Source organism: Malaya genurostris, chromosome 1, assembly GCF_030247185.1.
Source record: "Malaya genurostris strain Urasoe2022 chromosome 1, Malgen_1.1, whole genome shotgun sequence".
Taxonomy (NCBI): Eukaryota; Metazoa; Arthropoda; class Insecta; order Diptera; family Culicidae; genus Malaya; species Malaya genurostris.
Window position 1 is genome coordinate 43,592,036 of NC_080570.1, and position 12,142 is coordinate 43,604,177.

The window sequence follows — 12,142 nt, forward strand, 5'->3', positions numbered from 1 at the left end:
CCTCTTCGGGCCAGAAAAACTTTCTGACCCTATGTGCGGGGTTGGGAATCCAACCCAGGCGGGCTGCGTGAAAGGCATCGACTTACCCATCACGCTATACCCGTCCCCAATCAGTGAAGTTCTATTCTGCTAGTTAATATCCCATTTCACAAGTTTGAAATCCAGCTCTTTGACATATTAATGCATGATTTTTCCACTAAAATTTGGTAATTTTTTGGGGTTGTTCAAATTCGATCGTAACACAATCTTATTGATTTAGAATATCTTCTGTATTTTTATCTAATTCAGCGTCTAGTGTAGAACTGGTTCACAGTTGAGAGTTATACATAGTAATGAATCAAATTCAAAACTATTGAATAGTTTTAGAAGTATCATATTTGAGTGCTATCTAATGCATACCTTCAATTTCAATATAATCGAAAAAATATTACTATCCTTGTTTAATATAACCAAAATAATATGAATTAGGAGTGAAATACGGCGATCACTACTCAACAAACTTTTGTGTACTCCAAAATTTTCCCTAAATAAAGGAGTTTTATGCAGGGAGTCACGATGTTGCTTTCAGGAAAATTAAGACATAACTACTTGCAGGAACGTCAAAAGTCCCCGTGCTTCAAAAAAACAAAATAATAGTTGGGACTTCCACTAGACGGCACATCACACAGACGGGACGGACACAAGCGAGCTAGTAGACGTGTGCTGCTACGTACCATCATAGGAAGTGCAAGGGTATTTACCGCGTGTAAATATGTGTGAGTGAAGTGGCTAATTTTACTGTGTTGTGCTGTGCGATTTTCTTCAGTGCGATCAAAGTGGTAACTAGTTGCACACCTCGAGCAGAATGTGCTCACTGTTTAGTAGCTGCAGTGATAATGATTTTTATTGTTGTTGTTGTTGTTGGGATTAAACGTGTGTCGAATTTATGGCATTAGCTCGGTGAGCTCGGTTTGGTCACTAGCGGTTCGACACCTTTCGCCCACCTGCGTTACTTCCGGTGCGGCGGCCGTAGTTCGAATCTTTCGTGACACAGTCTTTCCATCGCCGTTCGACGAGACCGCGTTCGTGTCCTTCCGGCATAGCAGTTCGTTGAATTCCTTGCGAAAGTTGTCATTCAGCCAACCGTACAGCAACGGATTGGAACAGGCCGAACTCATGCCCATCATATGGCAGATTGCGTACGCGACCATGATCTCCTGCGTGATACCGTCCAGATACAGATCGGCGAACAGATTGAACAAGTTCAACGGAAGCCACGATATTCCAAAGATTAAGGCTATACTTATAAGTAGATAATTGGTCCGCTGCATGCGACGGCCTCGCTCCCTTTCCCTCATTGGCTGACCACTTTTCGTACTGGCGCTGGAGCTAACCGTTGTGGTTGTTACGACGAGACGATGCTTCAGTTTGAAAAATATTCGCAGATACGCCACCGACACTATCAGGATGGGTAGTAAATACTGGACACATAGCGTAAACACCGAATAGTATATTCGGCCGTGCACCATGGGCCAGTCTTCGATGCAGTACGAGATATATTCGATGCCGAGGCTCGGCAAATTCACGTCGTAGTGAATCAGCCGCCGGGTGATGAACATCGGCGATGCCAGAATTAGCGAAAATATCCAGATGCCCGTCAGTATCACAATGGCACCCATCAGTTGGAGATTATCGCGTGTTGGATAGACGATCACCTGTTGGAGAAGTGGGAAAAATTGAATATCGATAAATATAATAAATTGAATTTTTCATTAGGTAGTAAAAAATTTTGAACACAGTCATAAAAGCACAATACATCTAATGGCAGTTGATCATTTCGCCAAAAGCCAATTCGTCTAATTTCGTCAGTTATGACGATGAAATATCTAGTAACTTTGAACCAATCAATCTTTTCCTCATGGCAAGTTTTACTGATGACCAATCGTGAAGTGATCATTTACACGAAATTAACAACGACATTAGTGCTACAATTTAAACCCTTCACTTTCTCAAAGCTGACTGAAACAGTTCGAGCTGAGTCTGAAGCCCTGCTCTGAAATTATTGGCTGTTCGATGCAGTCAGCAATATAACTAAAACCAACGCTACAACACTTGAAATGACAACCGCTTGTGAACAATAGCAAATTGTGCTAAAATATTTAATAACAGAAGAATATGTAAATTGAACGATACAAGATCAGCATAAATTGTCCCCAAATTGTCAAAAACATATTTCATGAGTTTGATTATTAATCATCAATGTTCAATTAGATTAATATCTAGATCTTTTACCAATCTACTAGTGCACACACTTAAAAACCAGTTCTCGAGCTCGGTATAGTAAATTGCTACGACAAATCGGCAATACACAATTTAAATTCATTGATTTTTCGTTAATGCCGCCAGTCTTTTTACCGAGATTTGACAAAATCTTGTCCAGAACTTATCAGTGATTAACCATTATCCCTGGATCGCCTGTAACTTACAAAAAAAACGTTTCGTAATGCCTCTAACTTACTAGAAAGTAACGCATGTAACGCATCACAACGCCTATAGCTCACATAAACGTAACGCATGTAACGCTTCGTAATGTCCACAGCTTCTAAAAAGTAACGTATGTAACGCTTGTAACTAACCAACGAGTAACGCTTGTGACGCTTCATAATGTCATCACTTACAAAAAGTAACGCTTTATAACGCCTAAAACTTACAAAAACGTAACGCATGTAACGCTTCGTAGAACTTATGATTCACAAAAATGTAAAGTTTTATAACGCCTAAAACATACAAAAAAGTAACGCATGTAACGATTCGTTACTCATGTGGCTCACTAAAAATAACACATGTAACGCTTTATAACGCCTTTAATTTACAAAAAAGTTATGCTTCGTAACCCTCCACAACGCCTTAAACTAACAAAAAAGTAGTGCATGTAACGCCCTTAAAGTATCCTTAAAATAACCCATGAAATGCTTCGTAACGTCCATAATTTACTAAAAAGGAACGTATATAAAGCTTCGCAACACCCATACTTTACGAAAAAGTAATACGTGTAACGATTCGTATCGCAAGGGACGTTTGTAACGCATCGTAACGCCTGTAACTTAGTAAAAAGTACAACATGTGAATCTTCGTAATGTCTATAACCTACAAAAAAGTAACGTACGTAAAGCTTCGTAACGCCCATACTTCACAAAAAAGTAACGCATGTAACGCTTCGTATCGCCTTAAACTTACAACAAAGTTACGAATGTAACACTTGGTAGCACCTATTACTCATGAAAAAGAAGGACAATAAACGCTTCGTAACGCCTGTAGCTTACAAAAAATAACGCATGTAACGCTTCGTAACACCTATGCCTATACGAGAATCGTATATTAAAGACTTGGGAGTCATCTTCGATTCGAAAATGAATTACAAACAACACATTGAATATACAATTCAGTTCGACTTTCATCTAACCGTTGATACTATCAGGAAATTGTTTTCTCGAACACTGTCTCTTTAAAAATTTATTGTTAGTTTAAGAATTCAGTTGTGTAATTATAAAATTTAATAACATGAAATCAACACAGTTCGAAAGTTTCTTGTGATTTTACATCTTATCAGATGCACGAAAATGGAGCGTCATATTCCACACAAATTTATATTCAAGAACATGTAAAATTGTGTGATTTGAAAATTACATGGATTTAAAACGAACGGAATAAAAATCGACATCAACACCGCATCTTGAACCGAAAAACATTAGATCACAAAGCACACCAGTTAGTCGATCGAGCCACAGAAGTACATATCTGCTTGGTTGGTAAATCGTGCATATAAATTCATACAGTGTCACTTGCTAACCGAGTGCAAATTACACTCGGAGCCAGTAAATTTCTGTACGAATGGAATATTGTGTCATTTGAGAAGTTCAGTAGTTATGAATTGTATCGTTTGAGGAATTATGTCACCTGTAAACCTCATAATTTCTTTCTGTGTATCATTTGGATATTTTGTAATCTGTTGGTACAAAAGATGAGGAGGTTTTATGCCTACTGGAGACATAATGATAGATTGATAATAGCTTATCTCCAGTGGGCTTCTCCTTGCTTCAAATAAATAAATCAAATAAATAAAATAAACGGAAAACAACGCATGTAACGCTCCGTAACTTCTTAAACTTACAAAAAAGTTACAAATGTAACGCTTCTTAAAGTCTATAACTTACGCTTCGTAACACTTATGACTACAAAAGAGCAACGTATAGAACACTTCCTGACACCTATAACTTCCTTAAAAGTAACGCACATTGTAACTCGTTTACCGCAAGAATCTAACCCTTATAACTGTTTTTAACATTCACAATTTCCACAAAATAACTCATATGATTTGTAGCCTTTAGTTTAAGAAAATTAACGCATGAAACGCTTTCTAGCTTCTTTAACGTAACGCTTTCCATCTCACGATGATATAGAGTGAAAAGCTTCGTCAAAATAATTATTTTTCCTTTTTGGGGGCGGCCATAGCGTGATGGGTAATCCAATGCCTTTCACGCAACCTGACCGTACTCGATTCCCAACTCCGCACATAGGGTCAGAAGGTTTTTCTAACCCGAGAAGGCAAACGACTTTAAGGTTAAAACCTCTATAACCGAAACAACAACAAAAATCCATAATATGTTTACTCAGATAGGCCTGAAAAACTTCGTATCGTTTATAGCTTCAAAAACTAAACTGTTATTTCATATATTCTATGTATGTATAATAATATATTGCCATCCTCCATTTCATGTGGTTTTGACTCTGTTCTGCTTCTTTTAACCGCTTGAGTTGACCGAATCGTTGCACAAAGCATAACAGGCAAAACCGACACATAGAAACCAGGAATATTTTCAGTGATTCATCGCAGTGGCCTTATCACTCGTTTTGTTGACTTTTAAAAGAGATTTATATTATATTCCACATTTTAAATATATCCTAATTCAATGTTTATTGTCATTGGTTACTATCACACTAGAGCTATGAACTATTAGTATTTATAATTGACTAATATGAGATTATATGTATATTGATTAACTAACGTGCTAACAATGCATATTCCTAAGTTTAGTAGCAAGCATAGAATCTCATTGAACGATTGCTAACAAGAAAACATTTAAGTATTTTCGGTATCTTCACCAGCAGTGATGGCATTTCACCAGTGTGTAAGTTTCATTTCTACACTGCGGATGCATTCGGTGGGCTCCTCACAAAAAGGAAAGCGCACTTCTACTCAGTGTCCATTAGACAGACATTGAGTGTATGCTTGTGTTGAAAGAAGCTGATGCGAGAGAACCACATTCTCTTTGCATGAATCGCTCTCACGTGCCCTCGCCTAAATACACTCAAGTGATGACTGGCGCGTGAAGGTGAGCGAACACTTCCGTGAACTTGAATTAGTAGAGAGAAGATCTGGCCTTGCTACGATAAACTTGCAAGAAAAAACGAAAGTTTTTCAATGTGTTACCAACGCACAAAATTCTACTTTTCATTGTTTTTAATAAATCAAAAGTAGTGTTGCTGAAAGTAAAGCACAATGTCACGAAATTTTGATCGATGCCATTTGAAGGATGTCTTTATAAACTCTAGAGGGATATCTAATTAGTGCACCTATATGATGCAGGTACGACCAATTAATGTTGTTTCAAATAAAGAGATGGCTTTTTGGTCAAGCCATGGCCCGGGTTGGTGGTTCAATGCATAGGGCGCTGGTCTTACAAGCCAGTTGTCGTATGTTCGAGCCCCGACCTGGAAGGATTCTTAGTGTCAGTAGGATCCATAGTACTAGCCATGCAATGATTCTGTACACTAAAAATCGGCTGCGAAGTCTGTTGAAACGGAAAGGTCAAATTCCACAAAAGGAATGTAATGCCAGGACTTTGCTTTTTTTGGTCAAGCCATCTCTTTATTTTAAATTAGTGACACCATCTGTCTGTCAGACCGGTTATTCACGTGTTAGGACCAGCACCCACCCCACCCATTGAGTCGTTAATCCTGCTCACTTCCGTAGTCTTCTTAAATTTTAGTACCTATTTACATACGCTTAGTTCTGAATATCTCGTTAGATTCAAAATAATGATTCAAAATTACCATCAAATTTCATCAGGAATTGAGTTTATTGCAGATTCATCCAATCATACTAAATATATGAATGAATGAGAATTATGATGTGACTGTTTCTCTGTTCTGCCAGACAATTATTGAGTTGGTTAAGCATTTCGCTTCAACACGAATGACCTCAGCACAACCTATTCAATTGTACCAGAGCACCCCTGTTAGGCATTAAATTAAATAAAACCGTCTCGCTGATATATGTGGAAACTCCGTCGGTGGCCCAAAGGGAATATTTTCAGCAATAATTGATTACACAAAGCAGAACTAACAGGAGGACGTTATTTTTTAATTCGTTATCACCACATCAGAATACCGATGTTACACACACACACACTTAATTTGATCATTTCAGCATTTGCGTGCCAAGTAATTGCTTTTTGTTGTTCGAAATTTACTGGCTACACGAAAATGATAATAATTACGTTGGTTGTCAGATGGTGTTTACCTTTTCCCTTTCCTAGATTATAGCAAATTAAAATACATTAAAGTTCCATCAGATCGCATATGCATTTTGGAATGGGTTTTACTGAAACCATGTTAAGTTCGATAAAATGATTACAGGAACCTTTAATAAAACCTTTCGTTATTGAAATTAGCTACTTTAATGATTGCTAAAGAATTGCTCTCAATCTAATAAATATGAATTCTCATACCTGCAAGTAGCTTCTTATGTAGGTACTTCAACAATTGAATGAATCATGGAGAAAAGCGAACACCGACCTTTCAACCAAAATCAAGTTAGCTATGTTCAGAATCACTAATGTTTCTCGAGAGCTGACAGAAATAGCTACATCTATTAACAATTGGCCGAACCACTTCAGGCATCAAATGGATGCTAAGACTTCATAAGTTTCTTATAACGATACCCAGCCGGCAATCGGAGGAGAATTGAGAAATGCTTTTACTTCCGACTAAATATTTCATATCGATACCAAACGTAGGAGAACGGCGCTACTACCGAGCAAGGGCACTTACTTGGTACCGGTCCAACGCAATGGCCGTAATGGAAATGGTCGACACGAATATGCTGGTGGCCTGCAGGGTTCCGATCGATTTGCACAGGAACGGCAACCGACCCATCGGCCAGTACTTGGTGAGAATTTCCACCAGCGTCAGCGGCATCGTCACCAGACAGAGCAGCAAATCTGGAAGGAAGAAAAGAAACTGTTAATTGGAATCGAAAATGCTCGAAACATTCTAGCAATGCTCGAAAAATGATTTGCAAAATATTGGTGTTTAATTCAAGTTCAGATTGTTCAAAAATTGATAAAAAAAATTTCCGCAAAACACAGTAACCCTTGTTGGTTCTACAATCCATTTGTAACAGACGGCTGGGTGTAGATTTGAAGTAGATATGGAAAACGAGAAAATTAGCAAAACCAATAAAAACTGAATTGCATTCGGTTGTTTATCTCTATCACCTCTGAACTGAAGCTTGAGTTTGAGCTCTAGTGGAATCATTGATTCTGAAGAGCCATAAATATTAACGGTCGAGAAATTTCCACTCGAATGAAATTTCAACTATTTGAAACAATGAATGGTAATTGTTCCTATATTCACCTCAGCTCTTCAGTTTCTTCCATTAATTAAAACAATTACTCGTACTGAAATCAGCTATCTCTTGCACAGTGGTGGGAAATAAAGGGTAAACCCCCCTTCACTCAATAATTTCTTGGAAATTAAAATAAATATTTTTATATTGCACTCTAAGAAAACATGAAGTCATATCGTAAGCAGGGCCGATGAAACATGTTAAACCCAGGTGGGTAATTTTTCATACTGCGGGGAACGACCCACTATTTCGAAGTATTTCTCTATTCTAATGGAAATGATATTTATCCCTAAAAAGTGCAGTCGTTTTTTTAATAGAATATTGATTCTATAAAACTTTTCATGAAACGCGTAAATTAGAAGTTTGAAGAGTTTTCGGTACTAAGTTTTAAAACAAAATTTCGCATCTAAGGTTTAACCTGGTTTCAAAATCACTGCCAATATTTGTTTTCAATTCAAAGTACCCACTTTCAAAGAACATTTAACATCAATAGCACCACGAACACTGAATCTAATTCATTTATAAAAAATGGAAATAACGAATTCCGTGTGCCGTGTGTTGCTTAAACATTGCTTTTTAAAGGGAAAAAAGCGCAAACCCAACTATAGCTTGAGAAGTGTTTTCCCCACTAGGATCCATTAAAAATGAAGGTTTGTGGTATTCTGATTTTGAACGTGGCTAAATGAAGCAGTCAACCGGAAAAAATTAAGCAAGTTTTTATAATCGTGATGTATGAACGCAAAATCAAAGTTCGTGAGATTAGAGATATGCTGAGATCGTTAGCACATGAACTGGAAGTTCTTTTACGATCTTGTACGAAAATCTGAGCGTAAAAAATCGTCACCAAACGGATCTCGAACACGGCCGCTCATAATCAACAAAAGTCTGCCGCAATAAAATGGAATGCGTTGGTATGGAACAGTGGACGGAACATGGATCCACTATTTTTATCCGGAGTCATACCAGCATTCAGACTGGGAAAGCTATCTGAAAACGTAACAGGTAGCTGGAACAATCATGGCATAAGTTTTTCAGATGTTCGAGGTATAATTAACATCGACTAAGAAAGTACCATCAGAAGTGATTCACCTTTAACCAAGACAATGCACCGTGCCATAAGTAAACGAAAAGAATGACAAAATTAAACGAATTGGGCTGCGATCTGTTTCCTCATCCACCTTGTTCACAATTACCTAGCCCCAGCGAATGCTTGCCATTTGCAGATTAGAAAAAGACACGCCAGCGAAAATTTTTTTTCTCGAATAAGACAGTCATCGTCGCAAAGGAAGTCGATGTTTAGACCAGTGACAAATCATTCTATAAGGATGGTATTGAAAAATTATGAGAAGTGCTAGAACGATTGTATGTCATTTGAAGATGATAATGTTGATGAATAAAAATATGCCTGTACACGAAATTATGTTTTTCTGGTTAGTTCCTGGACTGTGATGTGATAGCAACTTTTACTTCTTTTCTGAACCACACAGAGTTCAAGTTTATTCGATACAGAATCTTAGTTTGTATGAGTGATTGTCTTAGAAGCGAACACACTCATTGAAACGCAGAAATTTTATGGAAACCGTGAACTTGTATGTATTTGTTAGAAGAAACCATGACAAAGATTTTCATTACTAACTGAAGTTTCGATCACCAATTATCTGAAATATGATTTTATAGATATAGATTCATCTACTCCAATGGAAAATAATTAAAAATGATTGAGATATAGATGTTCAAAACTTGAGCACTGTTTGTACGATTCCCAGTATTTTGAATTTGCACACTGGTATAGAAAGCAAAAACGTAGTAATCCGCCCAATTCCCTCGATCCCCGTCCCTGTCTACCATCTTTATTGGAACTAACAAGATCTTTGTTTTTCGTCACTAACTTTTTCGTTCTTCTTTTCCCCGTCTGTTCACCATCTCGATGGAAACTAATTAGATCTCTGTCGTATTGAAGCATGCTGTTACCACATCCCCTTTTTACCGCCTTTTCCACAATATTTACTTCTCTTTCATTCTCTTCAGTAACATCACAATCACCGACAACGGAGAACCGCTCCAGTCGATGAACAGACTGCGGGCCACCCGCCGAGTCTTTGTTGCCTGATGATTTTTCCCGCGGACCCACACGGAATGAATGATGCGGCCAGCATAGATATTTACCAACGCCATCTGGAAGACTCTCATGCTATATTCAATTCACCGGCCACTGCTGATCGCCACCAGAAAGTTGAATTTCGAGAATCCGCGACCCTGATACGACATTACATAATGATACTATTCTAGTTTTAAGTTAGTCGTTAATTAAGATTAGAAAATACCCTTTGGCATCTTAGAGCTTAAGCAATGTGCTTTAAAATTATATTATATTATTGAATAAAAAAAACGTAGTCCTACGTCAAAAGATTTTGAGTGATTTTCTTCATGTGAAGATATAGAAGGTGAGATGTGACAAGGTTCATTTCATCATGCAGAAATCTTTTAGTAACTTAACTTTCACTTTTTACAAGAGTAGTCGACCTTAAACATCTGCCGGAAAATTCCGATGAAGGTTTTCTACTATTTACTATTCCAGCAAACCTACCAAAAGTTGTTACTTTCTACTTGCTACTGCATTCTTCTTTTGCCGGTTCGGAATGTAAAGAGTAAAAGACCTTTATCGGTATTTTCCGGTATCTCAGAGACCCGAGTGATTCGCATTGATGAGATGCTTAAGATGCTGGAAGGGAAAAGTTAAGTTACTAAAAGATTTCTGCCTGCTCAAATGACCCTTGTCACGTCTCACCTTTCTGCGGTATATCTTCACATCCTTGCTCTACCTTGAGAACTAGCATTCTATAATTTTGATTTTTATTTATTTTATTACAATAAAAATATTCTTATTATTATGAATAATGCTAATATTTCCATTGTTTTTTTGTTCGAAATTTCAGGTGGGTAATTACCCACCTTTAAAATTTCCGGTTGGGTAGTGCTACCCACCGTACCCACCTCTTTCACCGGCCCTGATCGTAAGTTCAAGCCAGCCGTATTTTCTTGAGAGATAACATAACATAATAACGTCCATTAACATGTAAATTTATAATTTGCGTCTATTTTACTGATTGATTCAGTTCAATAAACTGTAAATGATTGTCATTTACATGCTTTCGGATGTACATTCAAGTGAATTGCGACTCCCTTTTTATGTGCATCTATTGAGACGCAAATTTACATGAATTTTTTGTTATGTGTGGTTATTTCAATGCATAGGGCACTGGTCTTACAAACCAGTTGCCGTATGTTCGAACCCCGACCTGGAAGGATTCGTAGTGTCAATAGAATCGTAGCACCAGCCATGCAATGGTTCTTTACACACTGAATCGGCTGTGAAGTCTGTTGAAACACAAGGTCAAATTCCACTACAGGAATGTAATATTACCGTATAATCGATCTCTGATAGTTTTTTTTTTATTCGATTATAGAGATTCCTGCCAGAAAAACTTTCTGACCCTATGCGCGGGGTTGGGAATCGAACCCAGGTGGGCTGCGTGAAAGGCATCGACTTACCCATTACGCTACACCCGTCCCCCGTCTCTCTGATATTTAGAAGAGTCGTAAAATTCACTATCATGCCAATTTTGCCCTGGTTTCTCCTTTCTTCTGACTTTACAGTCAGTCTTCGAGACTGTAAAACTAAAAAAAATGAGTTCGACTTATCAAAAGGTACATTTGCGACACTCTCTTTGTGTACTACTATAGAAACTTAAATAACTTCTATAATTTTCTTTTAAGAGTGTACTCCTAAGCAGAGAAGTCTATCTCCTCTGTGTGACGAAGAGCAACTATAATTTCTCCCCTTGCACTGATAACATCAACGAGAGCTCTTCTCTTTCACACATATACACCACTGTTATATAAAGTCGACGTCAACATTTCATAAGGTCACATAAACCAATGAGAGTTTTTCTTTATTTACTTTCTCTTTTGTTAATATCTCCTTAATTTCCACGTGTATTAAAAAAATATTCGTATATAATGAAAGACAATATTCCCATGTTTCTAACAGTACCAAATATGTAACGAACATTTGTATAATAACGCAGATATAGTTGAAAGAAAAAGTAAACAAAGAGAACCTGTCAATTGTTTTAGGCCCTTTTGAAATGTTGACGTCGAAGTGTGCACGCATCATGAGAGCGAGTGTTCTTTTTCTTTCGACTCTAGCTCTGGATCACTCCAAATTTCTAGAGCACAGCTCTGAAATTCTCTGAGGTGAATGAAGATATTTTCTCCGAAGTGTGCACGCCGGTGAGGACTCTGGTGTACGGTTTGCATAAGAGAAGCGTGAGGCAAAAGAGCAATTTATCGCTAAAAATTAGTTTTTCCTTGCTGCGAAAAAGATTGTCATAGCAAAGCCATCGTTACCTTCTATAAATTCAAAAATTAAATAACAGAACTGTTCGCTCACTTGTAGGCACCACCCGATCA

General features: G+C 37.6%; 1 protein-coding gene across 6 annotated transcripts in view; it reads right to left on the reverse strand.

Moving 5' to 3' along the window:
* LOC131438215 (neuropeptide F receptor) overlaps positions 1-12,142 on the reverse strand; it is a 71,078-nt gene that overhangs the window by 5,336 nt on the left and 53,600 nt on the right. For 3 of the 6 annotated variants that reach the window (XM_058608088.1, XM_058608095.1, XM_058608102.1), the window contains 2 exons: positions 7,093-7,262; positions 984-1,694 (listed from right to left, as the gene is read on the reverse strand). In XM_058608088.1, the coding sequence (XP_058464071.1) occupies positions 984-1,694; positions 7,093-7,262 (881 nt within the window). Of the gene's footprint in view, positions 1-713; positions 1,695-7,092; positions 7,263-12,142 lie in introns of all 6 variants that reach the window. The other 3 variants (XR_009230897.1, XR_009230894.1, XR_009230893.1) reach the window with 3 other exon arrangements.